The sequence below is a fragment of the Bufo bufo genome, chromosome 5, assembly GCF_905171765.1.
Source record: "Bufo bufo chromosome 5, aBufBuf1.1, whole genome shotgun sequence".
In the NCBI taxonomy this organism is placed as follows: Eukaryota; Metazoa; Chordata; class Amphibia; order Anura; family Bufonidae; genus Bufo; species Bufo bufo.
In genome coordinates this window covers 48754762-48771692 of record NC_053393.1, presented here as the reverse complement: position 1 = coordinate 48771692, position 16931 = coordinate 48754762, and the positions used below count along the sequence as shown (strand labels likewise).

At 41.0% G+C, this 16931-nt stretch overlaps 1 protein-coding gene across 3 annotated transcripts in view; it reads left to right on the top strand.

Annotated features, from left to right (window-relative positions):
• The window catches only part of DPYS (dihydropyrimidinase), a 71148-nt gene that overhangs the window by 52327 nt on the left and 1890 nt on the right, over positions 1-16931 (top strand). For 2 of the 3 annotated variants that reach the window (XM_040432569.1, XM_040432567.1), the window contains exons 7-9: positions 938-1080; positions 13785-13992; positions 15178-15248. In XM_040432569.1, the coding sequence (XP_040288503.1) occupies positions 938-1080; positions 13785-13992; positions 15178-15240 (414 nt within the window). In that variant the 3' untranslated portion in view covers positions 15241-15248. Of the gene's footprint in view, positions 1-937; positions 1081-13784; positions 13993-15177; positions 15257-16931 lie in introns of all 3 variants that reach the window. The other variant, XM_040432568.1, reaches the window with a different exon arrangement.

The following is a 16931-nucleotide window of genomic DNA, read 5'->3' as shown; positions in this document are numbered from 1 at the left end:
CCATATGTCAACATGATCCAAAAAGGCTGCCGACTTCTCTGGGACAAAACCCATTTAAAATGGACTGAGGCAAAATGTAAAACTGTCCTGTGGTCGGATGGATCAAAATTTGAAATTCGTTTTTGAAATCACGGATGCCGTGTCCTGCAGACTTAAGAGGAGAGGGACCATCCAGCTTGTTATCAGCGCACAGTTCAGAAGCCTGCATCCCTGATGGTATGGGGTTGCATTAGTGCCTATGACATGGGCAGCTTACACATCTGGAAAGGCACTATCAATTCTGAGCAGTATACAGAGATTTTAGAACCACACATGCTCCCATCCAGAGAATGTATCTTCCAGGGAAGGCCTTGTATAATTCAGCAAGACAATGCTAAACCACATACTGCATCCATCACAACAGCATGGCTTCACAGAAGAAGAGTCCGGGCGCTGAACTGACCACCTGCAGTCCAGACCTTTCACAAATAGAAAACATTTGACGCATCATTAAATGAAAAATCAGACAAAGAAGACCCAGGACTGTGGAGCAGCTAGAATCCTACATGAGAGAAGAATAGGACAACATTTCTATCCCAAAACTCCAGCAATTGGTCTTGTCACTTCCCAGACATTTACAGACTGCTGCTAAAAGAAGAGGGGAAGCTACACAATGGAAGACATGGTCCTGACCTAACTTTTTTTTTCATAAACATGGTAAAATGTGTTCCTTGATCCACAGTGAATAAAACAGTCACTGCATTCTGTTTTATTTACATTTATGTACATGTTACACTGCATCCCAACTTTTTGGGAATTGGTGTTTGTACTTCTTATAAAAGGGTCTTTGACCAGAGCATCGGTGCCACTACTACCTCTTCCCCTCCTATAGCTACACCCATGAGTTTAGGGAGTAATAATACAGTCCTGCTGTCACATATTGTACTTTTCCCTCCAGCACAGTGGTGATATGGATGAGAACAGATTTGTAGCTGTCACGAGTTCCAACGCTGCAAGGATTTTTAACATGTATCCAAGGAAGGGGAAAATTGCCAAAGGCTCCGATGCAGATGTTGTTATCTGGGATCCAGAAGCTACAAGGTATAACGTTTCAAACATTTTTTATTAACTTGTTTCAATATAATATAGATTGTGTCTTATCATTTGAGTTAATATCAAAGACGGCTATGAAGGTGCAAGAGACAGGATATTATATAACCAAGAGGTTTCAACGTATTCTGGATACACCGCTGAGACCCAAGTTCATTAGAGTTCATTTCAGCCCTTGCAAGTATTGAACATCTTAAAGTGGCCAGTGCAAGAACTGCAGGAGTTTATGGTTTTTGTTTAAATATAGATATTGGCATGGAAAATAAAAAATAACAGCATCAAAGATTCTTTAAAAAAATGTGGTAAGCGAGAATATGTCGATGTAACATTTTCTAAAGTGTCTTGCCCTTGTTTGGAGTGATTACATGTAATATATTGTACAGCAAAAGTTTTGTGTTTTGCTGCAAAGGTTCACATGCCACCTGCCCTACTTTTGCATCATCAAAATAACCCAGATGTGAGCTTTCCCTGCGGTCCTTAGGGCGGGTTCACATCACCATTATGAATTCTGTCATTGCTTTATATTATAACAACTTTTATAACCGAAAATAACGAAATTCGTAAGACGGAATTCAAAACAGACACCTTTAGAGGCATTCCATTTTGATCCGTCATAATAGAGGTCTAGGTTGTTTTATTGATTAGAAGTCTACCTGGAATACTGGCCACAAGTTCTAAGTTATAATGGAATAGAACAATATTTTGCATTATGATATATTTATAATATTCTGTTATTTCCCCTTTTTTTACATCTTTGTGCTGCACCTTTTGAAGTAATCAGAGGTGACTCCACGTACAGGTGAAACTCAAAAAATAACGGGCAATAACGTAGAATATCGTGCAAAATTCCATTTATTTCAGTAATGCAAATTAAAAGGAATTGCATTAATACAACTTAAAATTAGAATTTTGTGAAAAGGTTCAGTATTCTAGGCTCAAAATGTCAGACTCTAGTCAGCTAATTAATCCATACCCCCTGAGCAAAGGGGACCTGAGACTGACTTTGCGGTTTTCATAAGCTGTAAGCCATAATCATCCAAATTATAACAAATAAAGCCTTGAAATATCTCGCTTTGCAGGTAATGAGTCTCATATGTTAGTTTCACCTTTTAAGTTGCATTACTGAAATAAATGAACTTTGCACGATATTCTCATTTTTCGAGTTTCACCTGTATAGTATACATGTTCCCATGGACCTTGATTACGACAGGTTCCCTGTTTACCGTACCTTAGGCAAGTGCTTGGCTCGCCATGAGCCTTCAGCGATTTCTGCCAATTGCCCAGGTTTGCTTGCACTGGCATAAGTCATAGTGGCAATGGAGTGTGAGACAGATACTGCTAGAAGACCTTTTCTACACCAATCATGGTACCATATACCTGTGACTTTATTTTGATCGTCCTGATTTGTATCTGTAAGAATTTATATCATGTGCACCAGTGAGTTCTCATAGATAACACTTTTCGCACCTGCATCAAAGTAAAGAATAGTCCTGGTGATCTTTTTTTCCCAAAAATGTAAATTGGGCCATAAAATTCTGAATGAAACAGCATTTGTGCATTACTTACTTCTGCTCGGCAAGCCCCGGGAATCTGATTCACGCCAGGATCTAATCCACTTAAACAAAGTACCGTGTTAAGTCAACAAAATGTCAGCAGAGCATAAATTCAACATGATTAAATTGAAGAATATTCTGGAGCTGAAATGACTCCACTACTGGAGCCTCAATTAGACAATCTGGAAGAAGTGTAAGTCAGCAAAGAATTGAGGACAGTCTGAGTGTAGCCCTGCCAGAAGCCTGGTGTCAGCAACTCAAGTCCACCCATCCAAACATAAATCTTATTTAGTGCCTGGCCAATAATTACCTGCATTATAAGGTTTGGGAACTCAAGTGACAATAGGACATGTGATACATTACACTAAGACTGTACTGCTTCCCCCATGTGGGGGACCTCCATGTACCGTAGTAGTCCATTTATCCTGGAGAAATGTGGTTTGGGCAGGGTAGGACCATATTACTTCTGTGGCTCTGTAGAGCGATATTATCTGGCACTATTTGGGTATGGGGAAAGTTATTAAGTCCTTTATGGCACAAAGGTGGCATTAAAAAGTCAAATATTATGCCACACACCATAACTATGCCATCATTTGTGACTTTTCCAGGGGCTGGGGCTTAGCGGGAGGAGCAGAGGTTTCTGTTGCCCAAAAATTGTTGGAAGTCATAGAGGATATCTACACCAGCCCCTAGCTGATGTAAATGTCAGTTGCTGGCACATGTGCCACAAGCCCCAGAAGAGTGGAGGATGGGAATAGTAGTGTCTCTGGCTGGAATAATCATTCACAGTGGTAATCCTCATACCGTAGGGTCAGGGCAGTGATAGGTGGGGGCACCCTTTCTGCCCTCGGGGCACACCCTGATGTCAGGGATCCTGCCTGATGGTAGTTATAGTGCCCTTGGTGTTATGAGGGTTGAACGGTAACCAGGCCGGTTGTGCAAAATAAACGAGTCTCTCTTTACTAAAGTTCAGAATGGGAGTTGTAGTACATCCAACTATATCAACGCACAGCTCCAAGGCGAGTCAAAGTGCAGTCTCTTCCCAGTAGCTATATGTAGGCAAACGGATAACACTGTGCAACCTTTCAAGATGGTCACAAGGGTGAAAAACTCTGAAATTTAAATATTGTTCCATGGCGGGGTACAAATCCTACAAATGGTAACGGTTATCTGTTATATAAGTGTGAAAAGTGCCATTAGCTATTAATCCTTCTACAAGCAGCAAAGTCTATAGCCATAACGAGCAAATACCTTGCTACGGTAATACTCACAAGCAAAGCCCAAAACGAACTGGCATCTGCCCTGAACAGCAGGCAGAGCTAAACTGAAGTGGCTGTTGCAATATGAACTAGAAAGCTCCTCCCTCCAAACAAAACAGTGACACCTATAGACAGCTTTGGGGAATACATAGAAAGCATAATACAAAGCGTTAATCATTTTAGTAATGTACCAAATGAATACTTTGCATGTAGCTGGTTTTGAGGTTCTGCACATTGAGGACTAGAGATGCGACAAATTTATTAAGAGACATCTGCACACCTCACTGCATGGACATGCATACGGACAATGGTTGTAGAACCACTGTGCCAAGTAACTGGTTTGACGTTGAGTCAAACACTTAGGGCATTATCCTGGCGCCTGCCCGGTATTCACCTTTTGGTCCCTGTACAGGGATGTGGACTTCGCTGTGGGTTAGTGACAACACTGCTACCTCATGGGATGGTCCTGTTGTACTTGGCAGCTGACCTATTGAGGTCAGAAATACTGGTAGAAACACCAAAGACACAGACATGGCACAAAATACAGAGCACTGGTAGATCAGGAACTCATGTAGGAACCTATTCGCACTTGGTAGGTGCTGCAGGAACCAGATCACACTCAGCAAGAACTGCAGGAACCCATTCACACTCAGTAGGAGCTGCAGACTGGTGATCTGACATAGAATGCAGAAGAGTCAGACATACGGACTTTGGAAATATGGACACACATCATCACTTGATGAAAAAATTGAAAACGCACTTAATTTCAAAGAAAAGAAAAAATGATCGCATGATTAGAACAAATATTCATTTACATAATTGATAACTATGGCAGTAAATCCAAATAAAAAAAATTAATTTTGGGCGCTATATAGCGATCTTGCTGCTTTTTCTTTATTATTTCATGTATTACCTGATTTTGAGGGTTTGCCATTATCCAACATGGCGACGGATTCTATTCCAAGCCACCGCGCATGCGTAGGATCTAAGATGGCGCCCGACGTCGGTCAGAGCCGGAGCGGGCCGCCACTGCGGCTGTATTGGGATAATTACGCCCAATGGGGGCGGGTCATGTATTTCGGCGCGATGCTGATCAATTGGGGACTTCCTTTATAAACCCACGATGTGCACACTGTGAATTCGAACTCCCTCAGAAACAGGTATTGACTTTTTATAAGCTTTGTTGCAGATTCATGATCGCTATGTATGCTCGCTATATACGCTGATCCTCAGTGACTTTTGACTAACATTTTCCTATGAAGTTTGTGTGATGTTTATTCCACTGCATCCTAATGGCTCTCTTTCTGTCACTTGCTGATGGGTATATTAACCCAGGATTTCGGCTCGAGATATTGTGAGATCACTTAGGAAATAAAATTCAATATAATAAGCAGTTGGATATTTGCCTTGTAGCTATATATTATATGTGTACTCAAGTGCATTTGGTCTTGTGGCAATTTTTTGCTCCTGACACTCGATCCCCAATTTGTATCATGTTGAGCCCTGTGATATTATGATAGTACTTGACCTTTTATATATCTCAATATCACTAGGCCATGTAATTATGACATTGTTTTGTTGTTCTCCTCCCTTTTTTTGAATTATGTCATAATGTCATTGAATCATGTTATACGATTACACAATCATGTATATCACGGTAACGAAATTATGCAAAGTATTTTAATCTGATCATGGTATTCAATTTTTTGATTATGATTTACTGCCATAGTTATCAATCATGTAAACGAATATTTGTTCTAATCATGCGAGAATTTTTTCTTTTCTCTGTAATTAAGTGCATTTAAAATTTTTGATGGTCATGTTATATGTATTCTGATTGTGCATCTTTATCTTTTTTTAGCCTGAAGAAGGGCACAAAAATTGGGCTCGAAACATTGTAATAAATGTTCCACTGGTGTTTAAATTTGAATGACTAAAACCAATATTAATTAACGTAATGGTGGAGTGCGTTGTTGGCTCTCTCCCCTTTCTCCTTTCATACACCCCTAAGGGGGAGAAGGAGAGGGGGGGGAGACTACACTCAGACCGTTTAGTTACAGCTCTGGCGAACTAGATGTAGTGTAGACCGAAGCTGCTTGCTGGATCCTTGTGGAGTCCAGAGGCTGAATATTCACATTGAAAGCAGCTATACTGCACAAGGATCGATTTAGGGTTTTCTCTGTCCAAAATTCCCATGGGATTCACCCTCTAGGTACTTTTGTTAGGTTTTTATTGTCTGTGATATTATTTGTACACTGTATAGCGGCAGTTTCTGGGCACTGTGTAATGGTATTTTTTGGGCACTGTCACTTGTCTTGCATTTTTGTTTTACGTACAATATGGTACTATGTAGTAGAGGTTTGTGACATTTTACAGTACTGTTATTGAGTGCTGTATGTGCGCCGAGCCCCTGGGGAGCCGCTGCAGAGGATGGGAGTAGTAATGGTCCTGAAGAGATGTTGTGTCACAGTGTACTCACTCAGGCCCTGGCTCCCGGGGGATCGATGCAGTGAAAAGGTGATATAAGGAATCAGGCCAGAAGTAGAAGAATAATAGTTTCTCAGTGCAAAATAGGAGTTGTAGTACATCCATCAGTAGTTGTATACAGTGCAATTTCTCTTCATGGATGATGAGGTATGGTGGCTGGCAAAGGGGAAGATAATGGCACCTCTGGTATGCTATCTTGCTGATGTTTATCTCCTGAACTTCTGGCTAACAGCAGTGTGCTGGCACTTGTGGCTATGGGTGTCCACTGTGTAATGCAGGCTTTGAGATCGTCTGGCCTGAATGTTATATAGGTGATGGATGTCTGAGCCATAGTCCCTCACCCGCAGCATAGTCTGTGAAGCTGTGGCTTGCTGGTCACTCTGCTTTCTGTAAACACTGTAGCATTGAAGATATCTGTAGTTCTGTATTCTTGCAGTCTCTCTGGAGTAGAGGTCTAACAGATGAGCTGGATCTAAAGCTGGTCCCTAAGATCCTTGGAGCAGGAGCCATTGGACGTGCTTCTTCACTCATCACTTGTCGAGCTAACGCTCCTCCTTCTGGCAGGAAATAAGAAAATCCCACCCCTAATAAGAAGAGAGGAATGGGATCGTTAGTCCTATTCCTAATGCCAACTACTGCCAACTGTACCTCATCTGCTGGTGTACAGGGTATACAGGAACATAGCAAAAACATTACATAGCAAACCAAACCCCCAGGTCTGGGGTACTGCACAATGCGGTACTATTTAGATGCTGTATGGTACTGTTATTTTTTTCACTGTATAGTAACTTCTAAAATATCATTCTTGTACTGGTTGTACTGGTTTTTCCCTTGTAGCCCTGACAAGTCCTTTCCCCCTCTGTACCAGTCTATGACAGTTATTTGATACTTATTATACTGGTTATTATGTATGTAAACGACTATGTACAGCACCCTGGAACTAATGGCCCTTCAAAATTATTATTACTATTATTATTAATTTTATATTGTGGCAGTTTTAAGCTTTTCTTTTTTCAGTGTCTATATTATCATAGATTATCATAGCATGCTCCTCTGTACAGAATAAATGGAGGTGGTAGGTTCCACAGTCAAGTACCACCTTACATTAGTGGTCGTCCCCCAAGCAGTTGAGCTGAACGCTGTCGAGCCATGTGAGATGAAGGTCTCTTTTTGTACAGCAGCAGAAAAACAGCAGATTGCAGACCTCTGTCCTATACTAAATCACTTTATCTCAGTTCCTCCTTCTGCACAGAAGTAGCAAAAAGGGAAAACACGCTTTTTCTACAAAAAACATGCAGAGAAAATATCACATCTGAGCTTCAAGATAACAACCAAACATATAGCAAACACAAAGGGGGAATTTATCATAAAGGGAGTTTTTGGAGTCATTTTTTCTTCAGACTTCAAGTCATAATTTGTGCAAAATTTATGAAAAGTTGCCTGCTGTTTGATACATTCGGTGCATCTTTGAACATTGAATATCTCGGAGAAAGGGAGTGGCTAAGGCTGCAGGGGTGTTCTCAACTGGTGCTTAGAGGGACCAGGCCTATGAAATTGGAAGGGAAGGGTTCTGACTCAGCCAATCAGCTGTTTGAGGGAGCCATGGCGCTCACTGGAGCTCCAGTGAGCACAGCAGCCTCCTCGCAGCTCACCAATCACAGCGCCATCCGTTTGATAGTGGCTGTGCTTGGTATTGCAAGTTAGCGCCATTCATGGGGCCATGTGACCAATGATCGTAACGTCACATGGCCTAGAAGGAGTCCTAAGCGCTCGTGGAGCATCATGGCCTCTTTATACCGCAGATTGGCGGGAGTGTCGGGAGTCAGACCCCCGCCGATCTGATATTGATGACCTATCCTCAGGAAAAGGCCATCAATATGGAAAACCCCTTTAAGATGAACACAGCTACCCACCAAAAATAACAAAATCACATCTCCTAAAGAACACACCCACAACTCGCCATAATGTAAGTCCACAACCTATCCAGCACCTAAATGCACGTTTGACCCATTGCTTGGCTCCTACTCATCACCTCTGATGCCCCATCCTGTTCAATTTTAATCGAAAAACCTGATTAACCACATTTTGTATTCTGAGCTCTTTTTAGCGTCGGTGCAAAAATCCAGCCTCCTTTTCAAGGGGTTCTCCAAGATTACGAAAAAAAAATGGCTGCTTTCTCCTTGAACCTGTCCATGGGTTTGATCTGACATTGCAACTCGGCTCCATGGAAGTGAATGGGCATGAGATGCAATACCGCTCACAACCTGTAGGTACCGATGGTGCGGCACTACTTTTAGAAGAAGACGGCCATGTTTTTCTAATCCTGTCTCTCTATAAAGGCAGCGTTTTCTTGGCTGTTCTCTGCTAGAAATAGCCATTCCTTGTCACATACTGCCTGGGAGAAGAGTCGCGTTGGCGCACAGTTGTCTTTCACATCACACGGTTTAATATTTAACGCAGCGTCTTCATTGACAGGGTGATATAATGAGCATTATTTTCATGTAAAGACGTCTTCGCTAATCCTGAACAATTACTGACACTTCCAGGGAGAAGACATTAATGTCACATTAACGTCAAGAGGTATTATTAGCCTAAGATTCACAATTCTACCGATGTAAAGCAGTAATAAACTGGTAGGAATGGGAATACAGAAGCCGGAGCCTTCCACGAGGCTGTACTGAGGGCGATGACACGTGGTCCGCATAGTAAATTGACCAAGGTTGTTGTGGGTTTCTTTCTGGTTGGTTGTGATGGATTTGGCATGACTGCTAAACAAGCAGAAACATATTGGTTTTGACAGATGGCGGGGAGGTTATTTTTGATCTTGGCTGTTGTGCGGCGCAGGTACGAGGGATGTTGTGCTCGTCTAATGGTCTGTTTTGCCGTGTACAGCAGATCTATCTGTTTGGACATCAGGGCTCGGTGTGACAAGTTATCTTCCAGCGCACTGGGTTGCTGTTTATTTGTATTGATTTTGTTTTAAGGGGCATATATCATAAGAAAATGATATATTTTTTGATTTTTGTAAAAGTATGTTTAAAAATGTAGTAAAGCACTTTATATTTTATGTACTCTACATATGTAGATTCTTTATATTTCATTTATAAAAAAAGTTACTGGAGCACAATAAGCTGACATTATCTTTTTACAGCAGGATAGTATTATTATTTTTTTTAGCTTTGCTGTATAGATTGAGACAGAGTCAGCAGAGTCATGTCATCATCATTAGAGATATAAATGGGTTTTCAACATTATATTTATTAAGGGCCAAAGGCAGGGACATGGTTAAAATAAACTCAGCTTTAACTCGCCTGCCCTCTCTGATCCAGCAGGCTGCAAAAGTGATGTATGGTTTTGGCTGCAGAAGTGATGTCCTGCAGCCAATCGCTGGCCTCAGCAATCTCATAACGTAAACTGTTGAGGCCAGTGATTGGCTTCAGCAAAAAAAAGGATGTCATCAATGCAGCCAAAATAATACATTATTGCTACAGCCTGGCAGAAGGGATGAGTGGTGGCACCGGATCAGAGGGGCTGGGAAGATGAGTTAAAGTGTATTTTATTATTATTATAACCAAGTCCCTGCCAACGGCCCTTAATAAATAGAAGTCCTTTAAGTGCAGATCTATTGTAATTCTAGACACTTAAAGGGACACTACCATGAATTTTTTGAATAACAACCTATTTGTGAATATTCTATGTATTTATTTATTTTTACAATAAAATTGTGGTTTTCTGGATATAATTTTTTTTAAGTCACTCCACTTCTACCTCCTGTCCTGACTGGTAACTTCCTTCTTTTCCTGGAGTTTTAGCACAGCAAAACAGCTTCACTTGACTTGAAGGGGAGGGGGGTGAGTGACTCAATTACAGCATCACATTGCCCTGATAACTGCAATGCTCTTATCTAGGCATATTTATCTAGGCCTATAAAGAGAAGAAAAGATCCTGCCATCCTAAATTCTACATCTACTATTATACTAACAGATAGCATCTTCTCAGCATCATTAAACCGGCAATGGATTAACTATATAGGAGTTTTTCCTCCTGTGCTGACTGCTACAGAAGTATTTAATTTTTAATGATATAGACTGCCCAAAAAATTCTATGAATATTAAGTAAGATTAACCCCTAGTACTACTAGTATGGCGCTGGCCAGGTCTTTAGAATCTTAGTGACCAGCCTGTGTTGATCCTTACTGACAGCGTTTTTCATCCTTTTTTCATCATCACGTTCCAAGAGCTATAACTTTTTTATTTTTCTGTCTATATAGCTTTATAAGGGCTTGTATTTTGCGGGACAAGTTGTAGTTTTTAATGGGGTACACATAACTTTCTGATTAACTTTTATTAACTCTTTCTGGGAGGGAGATGGGCAAAACAGCAATACTGCCACTGCGTTTTTACGTTAAAAATTTTACAGCGTTCATTTTTAGGTATAAATAACATATTATCTTTATTCTCTTGGTCAGTACGATTACAGTGATACCAAATACATATAGTTTTTTTTTTAGGTTTTACAACTTTTTTGCAATGAAACCCCTTTTTTTAAAAGAAAAAAATGTTTTTACATTGCCGCTTCCCAAGACCCATAACTTTCTTATTTTTCTTTCTATGGAGTTGCGTGAGGGCTTGATTTTTGCGGGACGACTTCTATTTTTCATTGGTATAATTTTGGAGTAAATGCCACTTTTTGATTGCTTGTTATTACGTTTTTTCAGTGGCAACTAAGAATAAATTAGCAATTCTGTTTTTTTTTTTTTTACGGTGTTCACCGTAAGGGATAATTTACGTGATATTTATGTAGTCCAGGTCGTTACGGACGGGGTAATACCAAACATATGGGGGACATTTTTTTTTGAAATTTTTTTCATTGAAAAGCGTATTTTCAATGGAAAAAAAAGTGTAATTTTTTATTTATGGGATTTTTTTATTGAATAAATGAGTTTTTTTTTACCACTTAATAGTCCCACACGGGGAATATAACAGACAGTGTTTTGATTGCTTTTAAAATGCAATGCATTATCCCTATAATGCATTGCATTTTAATGGCAATGCTATTTTAATATTGACCAGCAGGCTGCGCCAGAGAGGAGCAGCCTGCTGGAAATTACTACAGCCCGGACTGGGGCCTACATCGGAAGCCATGTAGGCTTCACACACATCGGCACCCCGCGATCGCATTTGCGGGGTGCCGATGGGAGACAGAGGGAGTCCACTCCCTCTGTCACCACTTTACATGCGGCGGGCACCATTGCAGCGCTTAGACCCGTGCAGCGCTTAGACTGGGCTGCCGTAAAAAAGCGGCGGCACGGCCTAAGGCCCCTTAATTCCTGCCCCTACACAATGACAGGTTCCCCAGTATGCACACAAGATTCTTTCACAGCAGTCAATTAACATCTTCTGTTCTGTCTATTGTTTCCTGTAGTCCATGTGTACATGTAGTCCATAGCAGTGAACAAAGACGTGGACTGACATGTGCCCTACCGGTCTCACTCGCTCTCAGGATCACTGGGGGTCCCAGTCGCCAGACTCCCTCACAATCCAATATTTATCACCTATCCTGTAAGATAACCGCTTTAATGGTTGTCCAATCTTGTCCACTCAGAAGATAGCCTTTACTGCACGCTAATGTGGTCTACATGTGGCCTCCTGTTTGTTGCCTTCTTCTGGATCTGAAGGTTGGGTTTCATGGACTCTTGTATTTTTTTTTCAACCATACTCAGTATTTTGAGACTAATGGCCCTTGTCACAAGTATTTGATTACGGTCCACAAAACGTTTGGAGGTGTGCAGACAACTGGGCGCTCTCGAGTTTGCTTAGCAGAGTGTTACAGAAAACATCGCTTTAACCTGGCAGAATCGCTGGCTGTGTTTTCTGCCTCTTTTCATCAGCAAGCCTTCTCCTGAAGTGACAAAGTGCACACAGGAACATCCCGCTGGCATCTCTACCCAGCTCTTTACACCGTGGCTTATAGATTAGAGACTTTAACACCATTAAATGTGTCTGGAGTGGCAGTAATCCCTTCAAACTGTTTGTGCAATCAGAAAAGGTTAAAGGCAAAATAGGAAGGAACAGGTAAAGCAGAGAAAGCTCCCTGACCTAGATTTATCAGGCCTGGACAAAATGTCTTCATTGCCATCTGGCCCCTTTCTGGTCATTTATCAGAGAAGTCTGCAAAATAATTTGGTTCAAGAAGCTGGCTTTGGGGAGTAAATGACAGTAGGACATAGTTAATGTCTGTACCGATCTCCAGATGAAAGGATGTATGAAAGGATACAAACGTCACTGCTTCTTCTGCCTGTCTAGACTGATTCCAGCACCTGGGAACATCTCTTTCGTGGGGACATATCATTGGATAGGCAGTTGTGTATTTCGCTGTCGTTAAACTGATCATTTATTCAAATATCTGAAATTTTCCCAAGTGTAAGAGAACTATGGACTATAAGGCATTTGATAACTAAAGATTGGATAAAATGTAGATGTGTGAGGAATCCAAACAATTGGAACAATGTGTTTTTTCTTTCAAGTCCAATGAAGTTTGAGATGATGATTTTTATTATATATATATATTTATTTATTTTTAATTGTGGTTTGAACCCAAATACCAGCAAAATAGATTGTTAGAAAAACTTTGTGTCAGAGTATAGTTGTTATATATCTATCTCATATCTATCTATTATGTATCTATCTATCTATCTATCTATCTATCTATCTATCTAATCAATATTTGTGCCTTGAAATGAATTTCAGCTTAAAGGGGTTTTCCAAGAGTTTATAACTGATGATTTATGCTCGGGATAGGTGATCAGTATCTGATCGGCGGGGGTCTGACACCTGGGACCACCGCTGGTCAGCTGTTTGAGAAGGCACTGGTGCTCACAGTAGCTCCACAGCCTTTCCTAAGGCCAGTGATGACACGTTCATCGTTCACGTTGCCTAGGAGCAGCTCAGCCCCATTGAAGTGAATGGGACTGAGAGCGGCACCAAGCACAGATGCTGTACAATGGATGGCGCTGTGCTTGGTGAGCACGGAGAAGGCTGCTGCTCTACTGTGAGCGCCGATGCCTTCTCAAACAGCTGATCGAGGGGGTCCCAGGTGTCAGACCCCCACCGATCACATACTGATCACCTATCCTGAGGATGCTTGACAAAGGCTACTTGCTAGCCGAAACGTTGCAGCACTTTATTGGCGATCTTTGCACATGTGTCATTTGGACCCACTTTGAATAAATTACATTTCTGGAGATGCTGCCGTCAATCTGCTTTTCTTCACTATCCTGAGGATAGGTCATCAGTCAGAGTCAGAAAACCCCTTTAATGATGATACAATATATACAGTGGAAACATTACCAGTGCTATGTAGGACATTATACATATGTGATCTTATCTTTATATAGGACTATTTCTGCTAAAACTCATCACCAAGCTGTGAATTTCAATATATTTGAGGGAATGGTTTGCCATGGAGTCCCTCTAGTGACCATCGCTGGTGGAAGAGTTGTGTATGAAAATGGAGCCCTGCACACTGTACCCGGCCAAGGCAAATATATCCCGAGGAAACCGTTTGCCGACTATGTCTACAGCAGGATTTTAAAAAGAAATGAGGTAAGGGTATCGAGGGGGATTTAGAAAGTTGATCAATGACATGAGGGAGGTTAAAGGTGTTGCAAATGGCTGATTTTGCTGGGAAATCTAGGAATACTTAGCAGCCATTCAACATTTAACGCCAGTGCGGGGGCTCTCTGCTCTGACATGTAGAGCGGGCACCCCCAATCTTTGTTGTCCCAATAGGTAAAGCCTCTCTATAAGATTACATTTGCTTGTAATTCTTCTTTCCAACCAGTTTACCCCAGGTTGCCACTTATATCAATTATTGCTGAAATTCAGGTAGAAGGAGGCGCTAGCAATTCAGCAGCTTTCCAGCTGTTCTATACCCATAGGAGGCCAGGTTCACACAGTTTAGTTTGGCAAATAGTTTATTTTTTTGTTGTTTATTTTTTGGGGAAATCAGTGGGGAATTATGTTATTTACATAGGACTGTATGTCGGAGGGGGCTGGCATCGGCCCATCCAGGACATTTCCCTGTAAGGTCTATGGCCAATCTGCCCCAGATTGAACTTGTGTCTTTTTTTCAACTGTATTAACTATGTAACTATGTAGGTCAGGTGCTGCAAGTCGCCACCTATAGCTCTGCTCATTTCTGTAGTAGAGGGGCCTGGTTACTGCAGCATGGATACCATTGAAGTGAATCAAACTTCTAAAATATGCCACAAAACATAAATTCTGTGAACACTACTTTGTGATAAAAGCACACTTTGTGATGTTACAGAAAGGAAGAGATAAAGTTGCATCTAACCGGAGCATGGTCTGGATTCTCCAGAGAATCCTCAAACAACACCAAGACAAGCTGCACCCCAATCAGTTCTTTAGGTCTATTTGATCCAAAATCATTTTCACATAAGTGCCATTCCTGCTTTAAATGGTGGAAAGGCTTTTGTAGAATAATTTCCATGGCAGACACAAAAAGTTTCTATGATACAATATAGCATTTTGTGACAGAATGCCATCCTGTGGGAAAAAAAATACAAATTTTGCTTAATTTCATAAGGCAATTTCGTAGCAAATTAGAATTTTGAGGCACATTTTTTAAATACAAAATTACTTTGCAATTTGTAAACAAATATTGAGAAACTGACACAACTGCTGCCTCTGATCTGTCCATTGGTCGTGACCGATTTGCTCTCCGTCGCTTTGACTGTCTGTGCTTTTCAACAATGTCTTCTTTTTAAGGTGTGTCAACCAGAACCAGTGCAGAGAGAGCCATATAAAGGGGAAGTCATCCAGCTAAAATAAATAGCACTGTAAGCAGGTAACTCGTATGCTGTTTATGTGTGATGTTCTGGTATCAGGGAGGCTCGAAATGTACATTCTCTCCACAGTTCACCTAAAAAGACACAACAGACTCCCCCAAGCCTCAAAGAAAGTATTGGGTGTCTAAGATCCAACACCAGATGTAGTAGTGCCGAGTTTGTAATTTGGCACAATTCATTCATGGTGTTTCACGATATGTTCTTTGTAGCACGGTGCTTTCAAACTGCAGTTTGCAGTGTCCATCACAGGAGTCCGTAAGGAAGATTTATCAACATATATCTCCGATGGATGGCTCTGACTGATGCCATTGTATAAGTATAAACTAGTTTTTGTCAGTATAGGCTCCCATGTATATATATATATATATATATATATATATATATACTGCAAGGTATACAATATTTTACTGGATGCCTCTGTATGGAATACTGTAGCAGACTAGATTATTCCATATACCAGGAAAAATGTTGTGCCGACATAGCCCGATGTAGTCAGAAGGACACTCTTTAGCCTCCATTTCAATACAATTTGATGTACAATAAGTGACAGGAGCTTTCCTAGAGGGTACAGCAAATGGATGCTACAAATCACCATGTGAACCCAGCCTAACACGAGACTAGAAGATGAACCTTCTTAGTTATCTCACCTCATAAAGTCATCACAGTGCACCAAAAATCTGTTTAAGAGGACCTGACAACTGGAAAGGCAGTGCAATCTGCAGGCATCATGTTATAGAGCAGGAGAGGTTCAGCTGATTGAAATACAGTTGTGGGAAAAGATTCAGCAAAACTTAGAATTTATATACATATCTCTCCTATTTCTGACTTCAGTTGTACACAGGGAGGTGTTATCAGTGATTGATAACAGGTATTCTCTGTGTAAGTCTATATACAGAGATAGCTGTCAGTCACTGATAATACTTCCCCCGTGTGCAGCTATCAATGATTTATAGCATTCTCTGTGTAAGTGTGTATACAGAAATAGCAGTCAGTCACTGATAGTTATACATGGGGGAGGTGTTATCAGTGATTGATAGCATTCTCTGTGTAAGTGTGTATACAGAGATAGCTGTCAGTCACTGATATCTGTACATGGGGGAGGTGTTATCAGTGACTGATAGTATTCTCTGTGTAAGTGTGTATACAGAGATGAGATAGCTGTACATGGGGGAGGTGTTATCAGTGCTTGATAGTATTCTCTGTGTAAGTGTGTATACAGAGATAGCTGTCAGTCACTGATAGCTGTACACAAGGGAGGTGTTATCAGTGATTGATAGCATTCTCTGGGTAAGTGTATATACAGAGATAGCTGTCAGTCACTGATAGATGTACATGGGGGAGGTGTTATCAGTGACTGATAGTATTCTCTGTGTAAGTGTGTATACAGAGATAGCTGTCAGTAACTGATAGCTGTACATGGGGGAGGTGTTATCAGTGATTGATAGCATTCTCTGTGTAAGTGTGTATACAGAGATGGCTGTCAGTTACTGATAGCTGTACATGGGGGAGGTGTTATCAGTGATTGATAGCATTCTCTGTGTAAGTGTGTATACAGAGATGGCTGTCAGTTACTGATAGCAGTACATGGGGAGGTGTTATCAGTGATTGATAGCATTCTCTGTGTAAGGCCTCTTGCACACAAATGTTATTTTTTTTTCCCGTTTCCGTTCCATT